This window comes from Salvelinus alpinus, chromosome 17 (assembly GCF_045679555.1).
Source record: "Salvelinus alpinus chromosome 17, SLU_Salpinus.1, whole genome shotgun sequence".
Classification (NCBI taxonomy): domain Eukaryota; kingdom Metazoa; phylum Chordata; class Actinopteri; order Salmoniformes; family Salmonidae; genus Salvelinus; species Salvelinus alpinus.
Window position 1 is genome coordinate 11,591,237 of NC_092102.1, and position 20,879 is coordinate 11,612,115.

Here is a 20,879-nt window from a genome sequence, read left to right on the forward strand (position 1 = left end):
AAGTAAGATCTTTGTCCCCATGTGCAGTTGCAAACCGTAGTCTGGCTTTTTTATGGCGGTTTTGGAGCAGTGGCTTCTTCCTTGCTGAGTGGCCTTTCAGGTTATGTCGATATAGGACTTGTTTTACTGTGGATATAGATACATTTGTACCCGTTTCCTCCAGCATCTTCACAAGGTCCTTTGCTGTTGTTCTGGGATTGATTTGCACTTTTCGCAGCAACGTACGTTAATCTCTAGGAGACAGAACCCGTCTCCTTCCTGAGCGGTATGATGGCTGCGTGGTCCCATGGTGTTTATACTTGCGTACTATTGGTTTGTACAGTGATACCTTCAGGCGTTTGGTAATTGCTCCCAAGGATGAACCAGACTTGTGGAAGTCTGCAATTCATTTTTTGAGGTCTTGGCTGATTTCTTTTGATTTTCCCATGATGTCAAGCAAAGAGGCACTGAGTTTTAAGGTAGGCCTTGAAATACATCCACAGGTACACCTCCAATTGACTCAAATGATGTCAATTAGCCTACCAGAAGCTTCTAAAGCCACAACATAATTTTCTGGAATTTTCCAAGCTGTTTAAAGGCACAGTCAACTTAGTGTGTGTAAACTTCTGACCCACTGGAATTGTGATACAGTGAATTATAGTGAAATAATCTGTCTGTAAACAATTGTTGGAAAAATGACTTGTGTCATGCTAACATAATATCACAAAGCATGACTACATATTTCCGAGTTAGTCTGATATTAGTTTCGAAAGACTTGAAATTGAATGGGAGCCAGCTACTTAGCAAAAAAAAAATTACAAAAATTACCAAACTATTTCTTAATGTTTCACAAAATTACTGTAGCTGACTAATTTGATCATGCTTTGTGATACACCCGATTTTATACGGTTTTAGTCCACACATCATATCGCCCCTGTCACCTACAGTAGAACCTGATGAACAACATTGGGGGAAATAATAAATTGGCCAGGCTTTTTTGTTCTGCCAGATCAGTGATGAGAAGGTTTTAGCTAGCGTGTCCCTCAGTCCTTCAGGTCTTGTTGGATGTAGCTGTCCGGTATATCAGGTCCCAGGCTCCCATGACTTATGATTTTTTATTTTTTTATTTACAATTTTATGATAATTTGATTTTTGCTTTAGCGCCATATGTACCTGATAGAGCAGATCTAGTCTCACGTGCGGCAGTAAACTGTCTGGCACGAGAGACTCATTGGGAGGGAGACTAGAGCAGACCCAGGAGTTCTGACTGAACGGACACACATTTGAGCGCCCCATTCCGGTCTATTTACTCTGTGTTACAATTTATGCTATGAAATCCTGCAATTTCATTGGGGCAGTTCCCTCTCATAGGCAGGCGGTCTCTATTAAATTCTAACTTGCGAAGAGTCATGAATAGCTATCTTTCTGTAGGAAAAGGTCACAAAATCAAATCAAATCAAATGGTATTGGTCACATACACATGGTTAGCAGATGTTAATGCGAGTTTAGCGAAATGCTTGTGCTTCTAGTTCCGACCATGCAGTAATATCTAACAAGAAAACAAAATACTGCATAGTTTCCTAAGAACGCGAAGCGAGGTGGCCATCTCTGTCGGCACCGGAAGATGTTTCTGGCAGTGGTTAAAAATAGGCAGTGGTTAATGCTGCATGGGGCTGATGTGTGTGTGTGTGTGTGTCTTCCCTCCCAGGCAAAACAGTCCTTAGTGACCCTGACCAAGGATGTGCCTAAGCGGCACTCTCTGGCCATGCCCACTGAGGCAGTTGTCAACGGCAACAACCAGGAGTGGGTGATGCACGCGGACCTGCCCCTCACCGCAGCCATCCGTCAGAGTCAGCACACCCTCTACCACATCCACACATGCCACCCCACCGACAGGCAAGGTAAGACACACACACGCACACACACTCACACGCATTCATTCACAGTCACACAGGGTGACTGACACTGGTGATGCATTGCAGCGATATCTTCCTGATATCTTGAGGCATGGTAACATTTGAAAAAACGTATCTGTATATATTCGTCTGACTTTACAAACCGTTGCCTGCTCACAGTAGGTTAAAATCATATGATGCTCACCAGATTGTCAAAAGTATTTCCGGCTGATGTTGGGGTGGTGTTGGAGATGAATGATAAAAAAAGAAATATATATTGACCTTTAACAACCCATTTACCTGTTTTAAACCTGTTTCCAACATTTATCCTCCCCCTTCTTCTTTCGTCCAGTGGCTGCGGTCAGGGTGAGCCCGTGTCACTCCCGCCAGCCCTTAATTATCTCAGATGCCTCGGCCATGGAGGGTGACCGCTCATCCACCCCCAGTGACATAAATTCCCCTCGCCACAGGACACACTCCCTCTGCAATGTAAGAGCTGCCCACCCACCGCCGCATCGCTCCAAGTAATCAACTCCTTCACAACTCTACTCTACTCCTAATCTCTGCCAGCATCTGTAAATAACTCCCATGCTCATTGACAAGACAGTGTAAACAGATATGGGATCAGGCCACTCTACTCCACCCCCCTTTCTCTGAAAGCCTGTCCCTTGCGCTGGAGTTGAGGGAATTTCACCAGAACAGCCAGACTTAGACTTCAACAAAAAGTGGGTTTTCTTTGGGATAGTTGCCTAATATGCCTACATAGAGTTGCATTACAAATGAGAGGAATTCAATATTGACAGATAATCACAATTGGGCTGAGGTGTTGGTTTCTGGCTAGTGTTAGATATTTTCCTGTGAAACTATTATGTTGACATTATACAAGCCACTTCAACTGCGGTTTTTCCCCTATCTCTTAATGTGTTAATTACTTTGAATGTGCTGCCTATTAGAAAACAGACACGTGTCTGGCTAGTTCACTCAGTATCACCTCGTCCTTCTCCGTCATTCTCTCTCTCTATCGCCTTCCCTCACTCACTGTAGCTGTCTTATTATCTCTGATCTCTCCGCCACTCTCTCCCTGCAGTCACTAGAGGATCTGGAGGACCAGAAGCGTAAGAAGAAGAAAGAGAAGATGGGCCTGGGTTCTCTGTCACGTGTCTTCGCCCGGGGAAAGCAGCGCAAGTCAATGGAACCGGGTCTGTTTGATGGTACTTCAACTCCCGATTATTACATAGAGGAAGATGCAGACTGGTGAAAAGGTGGCAGAGAGTCCCACCTGTGTCCCTGAGTGGTGATGCGTAAGAATGTTTTCTGTCAATGTGTGTGTGTGTTTGGCCGTATGTGTGGGTGTGTGTGTACGTTTGTGTGGTGTCCATGGTTGCAGGCCATCTGAGAAGCCTGAGGCGGATCATGCTTCGCGGAAGTGCAAAACATAACAAGCAAATTGCATCTGTATGTACAGTATTGTAAATAGAGTGGGCAGTGTAACCACCCTTAGGGGAGAGTGGGGTATGTTGAGACATTTTTTTACATTCAGCATCACTACGTCAAGGGAAATCATATGCTGTCTAACAAAGATATCTACATTTTAGGATGTTGTGTATCCCCGGAAAGAATCAGAATTAATGTAAACGTAACATAGCTTGTCCAAAAAAAGTGGTCTCTTGGCACAACTTATTCCAGTTATGGAGTTGAGATGCCTTCAAATTTTTGTTCTGAATGAAATATTACCACCACCGTCTATCTTTATTTCCCAAACACAATTCAACCCAATAACAATCACTGTCTTAATCATTTTGAGCATCTTTTAATTCAGGTTTAACACCTAACTTTTTTTAAACACTTTTAACATAGGCCAGGCCCAGTTAATGCATATCCCAGCGATATTGCCTTCACGCCTGGGAAGAAAGCACTTGCCATTGGCCTGCCCCTTACCAAACCTGCCCCTTCCCAAATTGCTAAATTTACCCCAAGTAACTATTTTGACTACATTTGAAGTCAGAAGTTTACATACACTTAGGTTGGAGTCATTAAAGTCATTTTTCAACCACTCCACAAAAGTTTTGTTAACAAACTATAGTTTTGGCAAGTCGGTTAGGACATCTACTTTGTGCATGACACAAGTCATTTTTCCAACAATTATTTACAGACAGATTATTTCACTTATAATTCACAAAATCACAATTCCAGTGGGTCAGAAGTTTACATACACTAAGTTGACTGTGCCTTTAAACAGCTTGGAAAATTCCAGAAAATTATGTCATGGCTTTAGAAGCTTCTGATAGGCTACTTGACATCCATCATTTGAGTCAATTGGAGGTGTGCCTGTGGATGTATTTCAAGTCCTACCTTCAAACTCAGTGCCTCTTTGCTTGACATCATGGGAAAATCAAAAGAAATCAGCCAAGACCTCAGAAAAAACATTGTAGACCTCCACAAGTATGGTTCATCCTTGGGAGCAATTTCCAAACGCCTGAAGGTACCACGTTCATCTGTACAAACAATAGTACGCAAGTATAAACACCATGGGACCACGCAGCCGTCACACTGCTCAGGAAGAAGACGGGTTCTGTCTCCTGGAGATGAACGTACTTTGGTGCGAAAAGTGCAAATCAATCCCAGAACAACATCAAAGGACCTTGTGAAGATGCTGGAGGAAACAGGTACAAAAGCATCTATATCCACAGTAAAACGAGTCCTATATCAACATAACCTGAAAGGCCACTCAGCAAGGAAGAAGCAACTGCTCCAAAACCGCCATAAAAAGTGAGACTACGGTTTGCTACTGCACATGGGGACAAGATCTTACTTTTTGGAGAAATGTCTGATGAATCAAAAATAGAACTGTTTGGCCATAATGACCATCGTTATGTTTAGAGGAAAAAGGGGAACGCTTGCAAGCCGAAGAGCACCATCCCAACCGTGAAGCATGGGGGTGGCAGCATCATGTTGTGGTGGTGCTTTGCTGCAGGAGGGACTGGTGCACTTCACAAAATAGATGGCATTATGAGGTAGGAAAATGATGTGGATATTTCGAAGCAACATCTCAAGACATCAGTCAGGAAGTTAAAGCTTGGTCGCAAATGGGTCTTCCAAATGGATAATGACCCTAAGCATACTTCCAAAGTTGTGGAAAAATGGCTAAAGGACAACAAAGTCAAGGTATTGGAGTGGCCATCACAAAGCCCTGACCTCAATCCTATAGAAAATGTGTGGGCAGAACTGAAAAGTGTGTGCGAGCAAGGAGGTCTACAAACCTCACTCAGTTACACCAGCTCTGCCAGGAGGAATGGGCCAAAATTCACCCAACTTATTGTGGGAAGCTTGTGGAAGGCTACCCAACATGTTTGACCCAAGTTAAACAATTTAAAGGAAATGCTACCAAATATGTATGTAAACTTCTGACCCACTGGGAAGGTGATGAAAGAAATAAAAATAAATCATTCTCTCTACTATTATTCTGACATTTCAAATTCTTAAAATAAAAGTGGTGATCCTTACTGACCTAAGACAGGGATTTTTACTAGGATTAAATGTCAGGAATTGTGAAAAACTGAGTTTAAATGTATTTGGTTAAGGTGTATGTAAACTTCCGACTTCAACTGTATATTAGCCCACACAGCTACAAGAATGCACTTTCATGCTAGGTTTAGGACCTCATATTGAAGCTTATAGAGACTCCAACTGATGTACAGAACAGTTTGAAAACGATCTATTTAGGGTTACATCAGGGGTGTTATATATATGTACATTACCGTTCAAAAGTTTGGGGTTACTTAGAAATGGTCTTGTTTTTAAAAGAAAAGCCCATTTTTTTCTCCATTAACATAACATCAAATTGATCAGAAATACAGTGTAGACATTGTTAATGTTGTAAATGACTTTTATAGCTGGAAACGGCAGATTTTTTTATGGAATATCTACATAGGTGTACTGAGGCCCATTATCAGCAACCATCACTCCTGTTGTCCAATGGGACGTTGTGTTAGCTAATCCAAGTTTATCATTTTAAAAGGCTAATTGATCATTAGAAAACCCTTTTGCAATTGTGTTAGCACAGCTGAAAACTGTTGTCCTGATTAAAGAAGCAATAAAACTGGCCTTCTTTAGACTTGTTGAGTATCTGGAAGCATCAGCATTTGTGGTTTCGAATACAGGCTCAAAATGACCAAAAACAAAGACTTTCTTCTGAAACTCGTCAGTCTATTCTTGTTCTGAGAAATGAAGGCTATCCCATGCGAGATATTGCCAAGAAACTGAAGATCTCGTACAACGCTGTGTGCTACTCCCTTCACAGAACAGCGCTAACTGGCTCAAACCAGAATAGAAAGAGGAGTGGGAGGCCCCGGTGCACAACTGAGCAATAGGGCAAGTACATTAGAGTGTCTAGTTTGAGAAACAGGCGCCTCACAAGTCCTCAACTGGCAGCTTCATTAAATATTACCCGCAAAACACCAGTCTCAATGTCAAGAGTGAAGAGGCGACTCCGTGATGCTGGCCTTCTAGGCAGTGTTGCAAAAAAAAAGCCATATCTCCGACTGGCCAATAAAAATAAAAGATTAAGATGGGCAAAAGAACACAGACACTGGACAGAGGTACTCTGCCTAGAAGGCCAACATCCCGGAGTCGCCTCTTCACTGTTGACGTTGAGACTGGTGTTTTTGCAGGTGAAAAAAAGTGCTTTTCTTTCAAAAACAAGGACATTTCAAAGTTACCCCAAACTTTTGAATGGTAGTGTATATCCACTACATGGCCTAAATTTGTGGCTTCGGCTGTTTCAGCCATACCCGTTGCTGACAGGTGTATAAAATCAAGCACACAGCCATGCAATCACCATAGACAAACATTGGCAATAGAACGTCCCGTACTGAAGATCTCAGTGACTTTTAACGTGCCACCATCATTGGACGCCACTTTTCAAAGAAGTCAGTTCGTCAAATGTATGCCCTGTTAGAGCTGCTGTCCTCAGTTGCAACACTCACTCCCGAGTTCCAAACTGCCTCTGGAAGCAACTTGAGCACAAGAACTGTTCATCGGGAGAGTCATGAAATGGGTTTCCATGGCCGAGCAGCCACACACTATGATCACCATGCGCAATGCCAAGCGTCGGCTGGAGTGGTGTAAATCTCGGCGCCATTGGACTCTGGAAGAGTGGAAACGAAACGCATTCTTTGGAATGACGAATCACGCTTCACCATCTGGCAGTCCGACGGACGAATCTGGGTTTGGCGGATGCCAAGAGAACGCTACCTGCCCCAATGCATAGTGCCAAATGTAAAGTTTGGTGGAGGAGAAATAATGGTCTGGTGCTGTTTTATCATTGTTTGGGCTATGCCCCTTTGGAACAGTGATGGGAAACCTTAACTCTATAGCATAAACAACCTTCTAGACCATTCTGTGGATTCAACTTTGTGGCAACAGTTTGGGAAAGACCCCTTTTCTGTTTCAGCATGACAATGCCCCCGTGCACAAAGCAAGGCCCATGTAGAAATGGTTTGTCAAGATTGGTGTGGAAGAACTTGACTGGCCTGCACAGGGCCCTGACCTCAACCCCATCGAACACCTTTGGGATGAATTGGAACACCAACTGAGAGACAGGCCTAATCGCCCAAAATCAGTGCACGACCTCACTAATGCTCTTGTTGCTGAATGGAAGCAAGTCACCCCCAGTGTAATGTTCTAATGGAAAAAAAGCTTTCCCAGAAGAGTGGAGGATTTTATAGCAGCAAAGAGGGAACCGATTTCATATTAATGCCCATGATTTTGGCCATGTAGTGTGTGTGTGTATATATATATATATATATATATATTAGTTTTTCTGAATATAATTTTTTTTACTCAAACCACCCGCGGGCCGGATTGGACACCTTCCATATGTTTGACACCACTGGTTTAGATTCATGCATCATTGTACAAATCTGTCGTTCTGCCCCTGAACAAGGCAGTTAACCCACTGTTCCTAGGCCGTCATTGAAAATAAGAATTTGTTCTTAACTGACTTGCCTAGTTAAATAAAGTTCATATAAAATAAAATTAAACCTATAACACAATAAATTAATTTGACTTTGTAAACACTTTTGGGGCCTAACTTGCTTACCACTTTTTCCATGTGGTTTCTTCCTTCACAGATTCCATGAAATTATGACCTCTTCCTACATATTTGGTCACATTGTTAATTTTGTATATAGTTTCCCAGAAACAATGAGTGGCGCAACAAACCCTGTAGCTCGACTTACACCACTTTCCCCTATTTGTGGATATGTTTACTATATCTGCAGAGCAAAAAGTGTCTGTATTTGATTCTCTTAATTGTCTTTATTATTTGGAACTTTTGTTTTCGATAACTGCAAACTTGAAGGACTGCTGTATGTGTAAATAACACTCATTATGCACTTTGTCTTTTTTCCCTGGAATGACTTTTTTTTTTAAATATAATCTTTTACCTCCTCCCTGCTTCTTGTTTAACTTATACTCCCCATTAATTGTCATGCTTGGTCCAATCCCTCCACGCGACCACTTTGAGGAAGGTTTCCTGTAGGCAATGTGCAAACTCCTCAACTAACCTCTCGTCAAACTATGATGTGATGTCAAAAACTCACTAAATACCCACAAATATTGTCATAATCTTCCTTACCACCAAGAAAGTTCAAAAACATTGACTGTCATTCAAATCCCATTTTTAAAGGGGGCAATCTGTAATTGATACATACATTTTTTTACTTCAATTAATTATATATTCTTCAAGAACTAATGAGAATATAACTTAGATGCCTCATGAGCTTAGTTCAACTGTCGTACCCCATCAGAACCCAAAATATGAGCTTATTTTGTAAACAATGTAATTGTAAACAAATATTGTATAGCCCACAAAACATGGTTAAAACTATAATGTTGAGTTATATCATGGCATTGTTGAATATGTTTCTGATTGGCTTGATGGCCATTCTAGAGCGTGCATTATTTCCCTATAACACATGGTATACAGTGCCTTCAGAAACACCTCTTGACTTTATCTACATTTTGTTGTATTACAGCCTGAATTTTAAATGGATTAAATTGAGATTTTGTATCACTGATCTACACACAATACCCCATAATGTCAAAGTGGAATTAGATTTGAGATTTGTTTTATTATTAATTAACAAATGTAAGCTGAAATGTCTTGACTCAATAAGTATTCAAACACTTTGTTATGGCAGCCATAAATACGTTTAGGAGTAAAAAGTTCTCTATACCACACACATACAATTATTTGTAAGGTCCCTCAGTTGAGCAGCGAATTTCAAACAGATTCAACCACAAAGACCAGGGAAGTTGTCCAATGCCTCGAAAAGAAGGCCACCTATTGGTATATGAAAAAAAAGTTGATATTGAATATACCTTTCAGCATGGGAAAGTTATTAATTACACTTTGGATGGAGTGTCAATACACCCAGTCACTACAAAGTTACAGGCGTCCTTCCTAACTCAGTTGCCGGAGAGGAAGGAAACAAACACTTTGTTATTTATGGCAAGCATAAATACGTTTTCCCCCAGAGGAAAAAGAAGCTGAAAGCTGAGGAAATCGACCAAAAATCCTGCTGTCACTGATTCAAGCATGCTCCCCGTTTCCTAAAAGCATGGCTATTGATAAAATATCTGAACGTTAGAAACTGTTGGCAGGACCTCTCTCATTTTTCTGACTATCAGTCAAAAGGAGTTAGGGAGGGAGCTAGTTCTAAAATATGAGTTTTACGACTTTCATAGATATCTTAAATAGGCATGGATAGCTCATCCCTTTGCAATTTATTTGTCAAACTAGTGGACTTATTCTGAGGAATTCCCTGAAAGGTCACCGGTGGAGTTGCACATTTTGGGGAATATTCAGATGTTGGAATTAATGGGAATATATGCAAATTAATATTAATACCATTTCAATGTAGATGTTTTTGCATTGGATATATTTACCATATCATATGGAGACATAAACATAAACCTTTTACCATATCATAAGTAGACATAATTGCAAATGATTAAATCCTTCCAATAGAAAAATAAATAAATAAATGTAGTTACGAATTGAACTTTAATTAAGTTGCCTCTTCACATGGGATGATTTCACAGAACAACAAAGTAAATGGAATATTGAATGATCCCCAATGATCCATCGTATCTCCCAAAAACATTTTTAACATACAGTGCCTTGCAAAAGTATTCATCCCCCTTGGTGTTTTTCCTATTTTGTTGCATTACAATCTATAATTTAAATAGATTTTTATTTGGATTTAATGTAATGGACATACACAAAATTGTTTAAATTGGTGAAGTGAAATGAAAAAAATTACTTGTTTCAAAGAATTCCAAAAAATTGAAAATTGAAAGGTGGTATTTTGAGATTTGAGACTGGTAGGGAGGTTCAGCTTCCAGCAAGACAATGACCCTAAGCAGACTGCTAAAGCAGAAAGCATGTAGTCCTTCGCTCAGACAGTGTAGTAATGTGGGCTCAATAGCATCTCATTAGTGTGCAAGACCTTGAGAATCAGCTGTACATGTGGTGGAAGAATGCACTGTGCATACAGAGGGTTGCAATTCCATTGAATTGGGGATAGTTTAACCAAAATATGCCACTAGACCTAGAATTGCCTTATGTGTATCCCACAAAAAAAGGTTCACTGTTATAAGCTAACTTTTTGATGAATTTAAGCAAAATCCCCCAAATTCCAGGGCTTAACTTCCCATGGAAAGTTTCCTACCCTTTGCAACCCGGTATTAAGTCCAACATTTCAACAGCTTTCAGAGAGCAAAGCAGCTCGAGAGTTTTACTCCTATTTTAATTATGAGGATTATCACATTGTTCAGAGGGAAATCCGAAATAATAAATTCAGCTTTTATTCTAAATTACCCTTATCCTCAAAACTGCAGAATTAATTGATGCCCTTTTCAAGTAGATGGAATATACTTGCAGCTCTGAAACACGATATAGCCTATAAGCTTGTTATGGTTTCACTGTTACAAGTGGCTCTAATTTCAATGTTATACAGTAGACAACACTGGTCCATACTGAAAAGTACACTACCTTGCAGCCTGTTTGCAGCAGGAATTGACATAGGAACGTGTCAATAAGGTCACTACAACACCACCTCCATACACCTTTAGCCACCCTTAGCTCCTCTCCTGCTCTCTAGTTTGCTGGTGAGTTTGCCGTTAGAAGCTTTACCCTGCTGCACCAGGAAATTCGTTTCAGACTGACAGACAATACAGCTTCAGGTTCGATTGACAAGCGTGGGAGTGTGATGGGGCACGGGTGGTAGGATGGGTTGAGAGAAGAAAGTATTTCTGATGAGCAGTTATGCTGCGGGTTAAAACCAAATTGAGCCGAGCTAATCAAACTGAAATAACGGCACACCATATCCCTCCCCCGGGCTAGACCAAGAAACACCCATCAAATTTGGGGGTTCAAGCCATAGCTGAAAAGGCAATTAAATAGGTACCAAGGGTTAATAGTGTTTTTCTCTGGAAAAAAACCCAAGATAGATTATATTTTTATCATTTTTCCCTGAACAGAAGTCTGCCTTGCTTTATAGGAAATCCACATTGACATTGAACTACTGCTGGCTAACGGTTCATCCTACCTTCTAGAGAATGGAAAGGAAAATAAACAAATTCATATGAAATTGCTACTTTAGTAATTGGAGGTCCCCCAATAAACATGTAAAAGATTATGGTGTGTGGCAGCAATTCTCAACTGGGGTCGCGGGAGGTTTCGAATGGGCCGCAGGTGTCTGAGTAAAAAATATTTCTAAAAGTATTTTTTAATAAAAGAAATTGGGGGGGGTGAAAAATACTCAAGTCTGAATTTAAACTACTAAGCTAGGTAGAACATTTGAAGGAATTATAATAAAAAATTGCTTTCCAGATGGCATTTTGGCAACAACAAAAAAATGCAATGCTAATATTGCTAGAATTGGGTCGTAACAGACAATTTGGGTCCCTTGGCAAAACCAGTAGAGATTCGCTGGTGTATGGGACCCTATACAAATTGTATCTCATTCATAGGCATCTCACTCACAGACGCTTATGTCAACAACTACAGGTTGCATACCCTATGTCATGTGGTTGGCTGTCTACATCTTGACGGTGTTATCAAGCGTCCATTTATTGGAATTATTATTTAGGGTCCTTAAATGGAATATCCGTAAAACAGGAATATATATCGGAATATTAAAGCCTCTTCTCCTGCTGGAACACCCTATCAAATTAACATTATATAATTTTATGCTGCAACATAATTCCCTTTAATTTCTTGGTTGAATATTAAAACATTTTATAAATGAGGAAACATTATTGAAATTGCTATTAAAGAGTTTTATTTAAAGTAAAATAATTGGTCTCAAATGAGGCTCAAGCCGTGAGGACTAGAAGATGTTTAGCACTTGAGGGGGTTGTAAATAACTTTTAATGGCATGGCAACAAAAATGTGAAGAAATTAAATGAGGATTATTCTTTTTTAATAAAATAAATAACACTGAATTTCCACGTGGCTTTCCTCTCTTCCCTGTGTTTGTTTGTTTGTGGTATGCTGTAATCCTATTCCCTCGTCATGCTGGAAGGGCTGCCATCTTCTGTCACAGGAGTGGCAGCTTCCCCCAGCCGGCAGAGTCCATCTGTGACGGGGCTCCATCCCAATTCTCCCAAATGGCTGCCTTTCCTCTTTGACTCCTTCACCTCATGGCCACTTAGACATGACCTGGGCTCAAATAGAGACATTACTGTGCAGCCATATTCATCGACCTGGCAAAGGCTTTCGACTCTGTCAATCACAACATTCTTATTGGCAGACTCAACAGCCTTGGTTTCTCAAATGATTGCCTCGCTTGGTTCACCAACTACTTCTCCGATAGAGTTCAGTATGTCAAATCGGAGGGCCCGTTGTCCGGACCTCTGGCAGTCTCTATGGGGGTGCCACAGGGTTCAATTCTCGGGCCGACTCTCTTCTCTGTATACATCAATGATGTCGCTCTCGCTGCTGGTGATTCTTTGATCCACCTCTACGCAGACGACACCATTCTGTATACCTCTGACCCTTCTTTGGACACTGTGTTAAAAAACTTCCAGATGAGCTTCAATGCCATACAACTCTCCTTCCGTGGCCTCCAACTGCTCTTAAAAGCAAGTAAAACTAAATGCATGCTCTTCAACCGATCGCTGTTCGCTCCTGCCCGCCCGTCCAGCACCACTACTCTGGACGGTTCTGACTTAGAATATGTGGACAACTATAAATACCTAGGTGTCTGGTTAGACTGTAAACTCTCCTTCCAGACTCACATTAAACATCTCCAATCCAAAATTAAATCTAGAATCGGCTTCCTATTTTGCAACAAAGCATCCTTCACTCATGCTGCCAAACATACCCTCATAAAACTGACCATCCTACCGATCCTCGACTTCGGCGATGTCATTTACAAAATAGCCTCCAACACTCTACTCAACAAATTGGATGCAGTCTATCACAGTTCCATCCGCTTTGTCACCCACCACTGCGACCTGTATGCTCTCGTTGGCTGGCCCTCGCTTCATACTCGTCGCCAAACCCACTGGCTCCAGGTCATCTACAAGTCTCTGCTAGGTAAAGCCCTGCCTTATCTCAGCTCACTGGTCACCATAGCAGCACCCACCTGTAGCAGGCGCTCCAGCAGGTATATCTCACTGGTCACCCCCAAAGTCAAAAATTCCTTTGGCCGCTTCTCCTTCCAGTTCTCTGCTGCCAATGACTGGTACGAATTGCAAAAATCTCTGAAGCTGGAGACTCTTACCTCCCTCACTAGCTTTAAGCACCAGCTGTCAGAGCAGCTCACAGATCACTGCACCTGTACATAGCTCATCTGTAAATAGCCCATCCAATCTACCTCATCCCCATACTGGATATAATTATTTATCATGCTCCTTTGCACCCCAGTATCTCAACTTGCACATTCATCCTCTGCACATCTACCATTCCAGTGTTTTTAATTGCTATATTGTAATTACTTTGCCACCATGGCCTATTTATTGCCTAACCTCTATTATCTTACCTCATTTGCACTCACTATAAATAGACTTTTTGATTTCTTTTTTTCTACTATATTATTGACTGTATGTTTTGTTTATTCCATGTGTAACTCTGTGTTGTTGTATGTGTCGAACTGCTTTGCTTTATCTTGGCTAGGTCGCAGTTGCAAATGAGAACTTGTTCTCAACTAGCCTACCTGGTTAAATAAAGGTGAAAAATAAAATAAATAAAAATAGTATTCTCATATTTTTTCAAATATGAGATCGTTTTTCAAGAAGATCAGAGAACATTTACATTTACATTTAAGTCATTTAGCAGACGCTCTTATCCAGAGCGACTTACAAATTGGTGCATTCACCTTATGATATCCAGTGGAACAACCACTTTACAATAGTGCATCTAACTCTTTTAAGGGGGGGGGGGGGGTTAGAAGGATTACTTTATCCTATCCTAGGTATTCCTTAAAGAGGTGGGGTTTCAGGTGTCTCCGGAAGGTGGTGATTGACTCCGCTGACCTGGCGTCGTGAGGGAGTTTGTTCCACCATTGGGGTGCCAGAGCAGCGAACAGTTTTGACTGGGCTGAGCGGGAACTGTACTTCCTCAGAGGTAGGGAGGCGAGCAGGCCAGAGGTGGATGAACGCAGTGCCCTTGTTTGGGTGTAGGGCCTGATCAGAGCCTGAAGGTACGGAGGTGCCGTTCCCCTCACAGCTCCGTAGGCAAGCACCATGGTCTTGTAGCGGATGCGAGCTTCAACTGGAAGCCAGTGGAGAGAGCGGAGGAGCGGGGTGACGTGAGAGAACTTGGGAAGGTTGAACACCAGACGGGCTGCGGCGTTCTGGATGAGTTGTAGGGGTTTAATGGCACAGGCAGGGAGCCCAGCCAACAGCGAGTTGCAGTAATCCAGACGGGAGATGACAAGTGCCTGGATTAGGACCTGCGATTCGCAAAGGAGAAGATTAATTGTGTGTCGTCTGCATAGCAATGATAGGAGAGACCATGTGAGGATATGACAGAGCCAAGTGACTTGGTGTATAGCGAGAATAGGAGAGGGCCTAGAACAGAGCCCTGGGGGACACCAGTGGTGAGAGCACGTGGTGCGGAGACAGATTCTCGCCACGCCACCTGGTAGGAGCGACCTGTCAGGTAGGACGCAATCCAAGCGTGGGCCGCGCCGGAGATGCCCAACTCGGAGAGGGTGGAGAGGAGGATCTGATGGTTCACAGTATCAAAGGCAGCCGATAGGTCTAGAAGGATGAGAGCAGAGGAGAGAGAGTTAGCTTTAGCAGTGCGGAGCGCCTCCGTGACACAGAGAAGAGCAGTCTCAGTTGAATGACTAGTCTTGAAACCTGACTGATTTGGATCAAGAAGGTAATTCTGAGAGAGATAGCAGGAGAGCTGGCCAAGGACGGCACATTCAAGAGTTTTGGAGAGAAAAGAAAGAAGGGATACTGGTCTGTAGTTGTTGACATCGGAGGGATCGAGTGTAGGTTTTTTCAGAAGGGGTGCAACTCTCGCTCTCTTGAAGACGGAAGGGACGTAGCCAGCGGTCAAGGATGAGTTGATGAACGAGGTGAGGTAAGGGAGAAGGTCTCCGGAAATGGTCTGGAGAAGAGAGGAGGGGATAGGGTCAAGCGGGCAGGTTGTTGGGCGGCCGGCCGTCACAAGACGCGAGATTTCATCTGGAGAGAGAGGGGAGAAAGAGGTCAAAGGACAGGGTAGGACAGTGTGAGCAGAACCAGCGGTGTCGTTTGACTTAGCAAACGAGGATCGGATGTCGTCGACCTTCTTTTCAAAATGGTTGACGAAGTCATCCGCAGAGAGGGAGGTGGGGGGGTGGGGGAGGAGGATTCAGGAGGGAGGAGAAGGTGGCAAAGAGCTTCCTAGGGTTAGAGGTAGATGCTTGGAATTTAGAGTGGTAGAAAGTGGCTTTAGCAGCAGAGACAGAAGAGGAGAATGTAGAGAGGAGGGAGTGAAAGGATGCCAGGTCCGCAGGGAGGCGAGTTTTCCTCCATTTCCGCTTGGCTGCCCGGAGCCCTGTTCTGTGAGCTCGCAATGAGTCGTCGAGCCACGGAGCAGGAGGGGAGGACCGAGCCGGCCTGGAGGATAGGGGACATAGAGAGTCAAAGGATGCAGAAAGGGAGGAGAGGAGGGTTGAGGAGGCAGAATCAGGAGATAGGTTGGAGAAGGTTTGAGCAGAGGGAAGAGATGATAGGATGGAAGAGGAGAGAGTAGCGGGGGAGAGAGAGCGAAGGTTGGGACGGCGCAATACCATCCGAGTAGGGGCAGTGTGGGAAGTGTTGGATGAGAGCGAGAGGGAAAAGGATACAAGGTAGTGGTCGGAGACTTGGAGGGGAGTTGCAATGAGATTAGTGGAAGAACAGCATCTAGTAAAGATGAGGTCAAGCGTATTGCCTGCCTTGTGAGTAGGGGGGGAAGGTGAGAGGGTGAGGTCAAAAGAGGAGAGGAGTGGAAAGAAGGAGGCAGAGAGGAATGAGTCAAAGGTAGACGTGGGGAGGTTAAAGTCACCCAGAACTGTGAGAGGTGAGCCATCCTCAGGAAAGGAACTTATCAAGGCGTCAAGCTCATTGATGAACTCTCCAAGGGAACCTGGAGGGCAATAAATGATAAGGATGTTAAGCTTGAAAGGGCTGGTAACTGTGACAGCATGGAATTCAAAGGAGGCGATAGACAGATGGGTCAGGGGAGAAAGAGAGAATGTCCACTTGGGAGAGATGAGGATCCCAGTGCCACCACCCCGCTGACCAGAAGCTCTCGGGGTGTGCGAGAACACGTGGGCAGACGAGGAGAGAGCAGTAGGAGTAGCAGTGTTATCTGTGGTAATCCATGTTTCCGTCAGTGCCAAGAAGTCGAGGGACTGGAGGGAAGCATAGGCTGAGATGAACTCTGCCTTGTTGGCCGCAGATCGGCAGTTCCAGAGGCTGCCGGAGACCTGGAACTCCACGTGGGTCGTGCGCGCTGGGACCACCAGGTTAGAGTGGCAGCGGCCACGCGGTGTGAAGCGTTTGTATGGTCTGTGCAGAGAGGAGAGAAGAGGGATAGACAGACACATAGTTGACAGGCTACAGAAGAGGCTACGCTAATGCAAAGGAGATTGGAATGACAAGTGGACTACACGTCTCGAATGTTCAGAAAGTTAAGCTTACGTTGCAAAAAATCTTATTGCCTAAAATGATACAGTACTGCTGGCTGGTGAAGTAGGCTAGCTAGCAGTGGCTGCGTTGTTGACTTTGTTTGAAAGTGTAGCTGGCTAGGTAACCTCGATAACTGGCTAGGTAACCTCGATAACCTCGATAATTACTCTAAACTACACAATTATCTTGGATACAAAGACAGCAAAGACAACTATGTAGCTAGCTAACACTACACTAATCAGGTCGTTCCGTTGTAATGTAATAGTTTCTACAGTGCTGCTATTCGGTAGCTAGCAGTGTTGACTAGGTAGGAGAACAGCGGCGCGGCGGACGCGGCGGACGAAAATAGCTGGCTAGCTAACCTCGATAATTACTCTAAACTACACAATTATCTTAGATACAAAGACAGCAAAGACAACTATGTAGCTAGCTAACACTACACTAATCAAGTCGTTCCGTTGTAATGTAATAGTTTCTACAGTGCTGCTATTCGGTAGAAGTTGGCTAGCTGGCTAGCTAGCTAGCTAGCAGTGTTGACTACGTTAGAAGGACGAAAATAGCTGGCTAGCTAACCTCGATAATTACTCTAAACTACACAATTATCTTTGATACAAAGACGGCTATGTAGCTAGCTAAGAAAGAATTGCTAAGATCAGACAAATCAAACCGTTGTACTGTAATGAAATGAAATTAAATGTAATACTACCTGTGGAGCGAAGCGAAATGCGACTACTCGCTCCAACCCGGAAGAACGTTGAGCTGATCTTGCCATAATCTTGCCGTAATATGGACTTGGTCTTTTACCAAATAAGGATGTCATTTGAGATGGTTGGAATGTAGCCCATACTGTATGTTAGCAAACAGTGTCAGTAACATTCTCCCATAACCTTTAACCTCTCTAATACTGCCACCCTGTCTGACCTCTGACCTCCCCAGTCTCGTAACCCAGGAAGCAGCCGTGAGTGCATCTCACACCCAATACTAATTCCAAATGATTCGCCATAGTACATTTAGCCCCCTACAATCAGGGTTGTGTTCATTAGGCACCAAATGATGAAAATGGATTGGAACAGGGAGGGCCTGCCTGGACTTGTCTAATAGGAGATGGCGATTTTTATTTTAGTTTGCGATACAAATTTTTGTTGTGTGCGCTAATGAACACGATCAAGTTCTATCAAACTGGGTTGCAGAATGTGTGCGGACTCTGGATGTAAGAAACATGCTCGTTTTGAATCCAGCACTGCTTCAAGTTGACCAGTGTTGGAATATAATATAATCACTTTTTCCTGTGAAGTAGACTACAGTATACTTCTGGATGAGTTTACATACAGTTCCAGTTAAATGTTTGGACACACCTACTCATTCAAGGGTATTTCTTTATTTTTACTATTTTTTACATTGTAGAATAAAAGTGAAGACATCAAAACTATGAAATAACACAAATAGAATCATGTAGTAACCATAAAAGTGATAAACAAATCAAAATATATTTGAGATTATTCAAGGTAGCCACCCTTTGCCTTGATAATAGCTTTGCACACTCTTGGCATTCTCTCAACAAGCTTCACCTGGAATGCTTTTCCCAACAGTCTTGAAGGAGTTCCCACATATGCTGAGCACTTGTTGGCTGCTTTTCCTTCACTCTGCGGACAACTCATCCCAAACCATCTTAATTGGGTTGAGGTCGGGTGATTATGGAGGCCAGGTCACCTGATGCAGCACTCCATCATTCTTCTTCTTGGTAAATAGCCCGTACACAGCCTGGAGGTGTGTTGGGTCAGTGTCCTGTTGAAAAACTAATGATAGTCCCACTAAGCGCAAACCAGATGGGATGGTGTATCACTGCAGAATGCTGTGGTAGCCATGCTGGTTAAATGTGCCTTGAAGTCTAAATAAATCACAGACAGTGTCACCAGAAAAGCACCCCCACACCTCCTCCTCCATGCTTCACAGTGGGAACCACACATGCGGAGATCATCCGTTTACCTACTCTGCTTCTCACAAAGACGCCGCAGTTGGAACCAGAAATTAAAAATTTGGACTCATCAGACCGAAGGACAGATCCTGTGGCGGTCCTCATGACAGCCAGTTTCATCATAGCACTTGATGGTTTTTGAGACTGCACTTTTAAGAAACTTTAAAAGTTCTTGAAATGTTCCGGATTGACTGACCTTCATGTCTTAAAGTAATGATGGACTGTCATTTCTCTTTTCTTATTTGAGCTGATCTTGCCATAATATGGACTTGGTATTTTACCAAATAGGGCTATCTTCTGTATACCACCCCTACCTCGTGAGACATAACTGATTGGCTCAAATGCATTAAGAAGGAAAGAAATTCCACAAATGAATTTAACAGTACTGTACACTGAACAAAAATATGAACGGAAAATGTAAAGTGTTGGTCCCATGAGCTGAAATAAAAGATCCCTGAAATGTTCAATAAGCACAAAAATATTTTCTCTCATAAAAATGTGTGCACAAATTTGTTTACATCCCTGTTGGTGAGCATTTCTCCTTTGACAGATAATCCAGCCACCTGACAGATGTAGTTTATCAAGAAGTTGATTAAACGGCATGATCAATACACAGGTGTACCTTGTGCTGGGGACAATAAAAGGAGTATAAAATGTGGAGTTTTGTCACACAACACTATGCCACAGATGTCTCAAGTTTTGAGGGAGCGTGCAATTGGCATGCTGACTGCAGGAATGTCCATCAGAGCTGTTTCCAATTTCTCTACCATAAGCCGCCTTCGTCTTTTTAGAAAATTTGTCAGTACGTCCAACCGGCCTCACAACCACAGACCACATGTATGGCGTCATTTGGGGGAGCTGAAGTCAACATTGTGAACGAAACCCAGCCCTTATTTTAAGTGTTTTTAAAATTTCCCTATGGGAAAAATGAATGGTGAAAAAACTATTGGAACCATTCCACTGTTTGACTGTTAGGTTTTTGGGATATTATGATTCATGCTGTGGTACTCTATAGAGACCCCAACTAATGTATAGAACAATCTTACAATGATCTACTTTGGTTAAGATAAAAGCATTGTGAAACCTCTAACACATTAATTTGACTTGTGAAAATACATTTTTTTTGCCTTACTTACTTACCACTTTTTCCATTCACAGACTCCATGAAATGATGACTTCTTCCTAAATATTTGGTAAAATTATACATTTTGTGTACTGTTTCCCAGAAACAAGGGTGGCTCAATTAACCCAGATGCAAAAATCACTGAAGCTGGAGACTCAGCAGCTCACATATCACTGCACCTGTACATAGCCCATCTGTAAACAGCCCATCCAACAACCCTCATCCCCTTACTGTATTTATTTATCTTGCTCCTTTGCACCCCAGTATCTCTACTTGGACATTCATCTTCTGCACATCTACCATTCCAGTGTTTAATTGCTATAGTGTAATTACTTCGCCACCATGGCCTATTTATTGCCTTAACTCCCTTATCTTACCTCATTTGCACTCACTGTAAATAGACTTTTTGATTTCTTTTTTTCTACTGTATTATTGACTGTATGTTTTGTTTATTCCATGTGTAACTCTGTGTTGTATGTGTCGAACTGCTATGCTTTATCTTGGCCAGGTCGCAGTTGCAAATGAGAACTTGTTCTTAACTAGCCTACCTGGTTAAATAAAAGTGAGTATACCAACCGTTAGGAACACCTTCCTAATATTGAATTGTGGACCATTCTTAAAACACACAGGAAACTGTTTAGTGTGAAAAACCCAGCAGCGTTGCAGTTCTTGACACAAACCGGTGTGCCTGGCACCTACTACCATACAAAGGCACTTAAATATT

The 20,879-nt window shown here is 42.5% G+C and overlaps 1 protein-coding gene across 3 annotated transcripts in view; it reads left to right on the top strand.

Annotated features, from left to right (window-relative positions):
• The window catches only part of LOC139542148 (kazrin-like), a 226,436-nt gene that overhangs the window by 198,213 nt on the left and 7,344 nt on the right, over positions 1–20,879 (top strand). For all 3 annotated transcript variants that reach the window (XM_071347236.1, XM_071347237.1, XM_071347238.1), the window contains 3 exons: positions 1,688–1,880; positions 2,227–2,363; positions 2,962–3,085. In XM_071347236.1, coding sequence (XP_071203337.1) covers positions 1,688–1,880; positions 2,227–2,363; positions 2,962–3,085 — 454 coding nt within the window. The remainder of the gene's footprint in view (positions 1–1,687; positions 1,881–2,226; positions 2,364–2,961; positions 3,086–20,879) is intronic.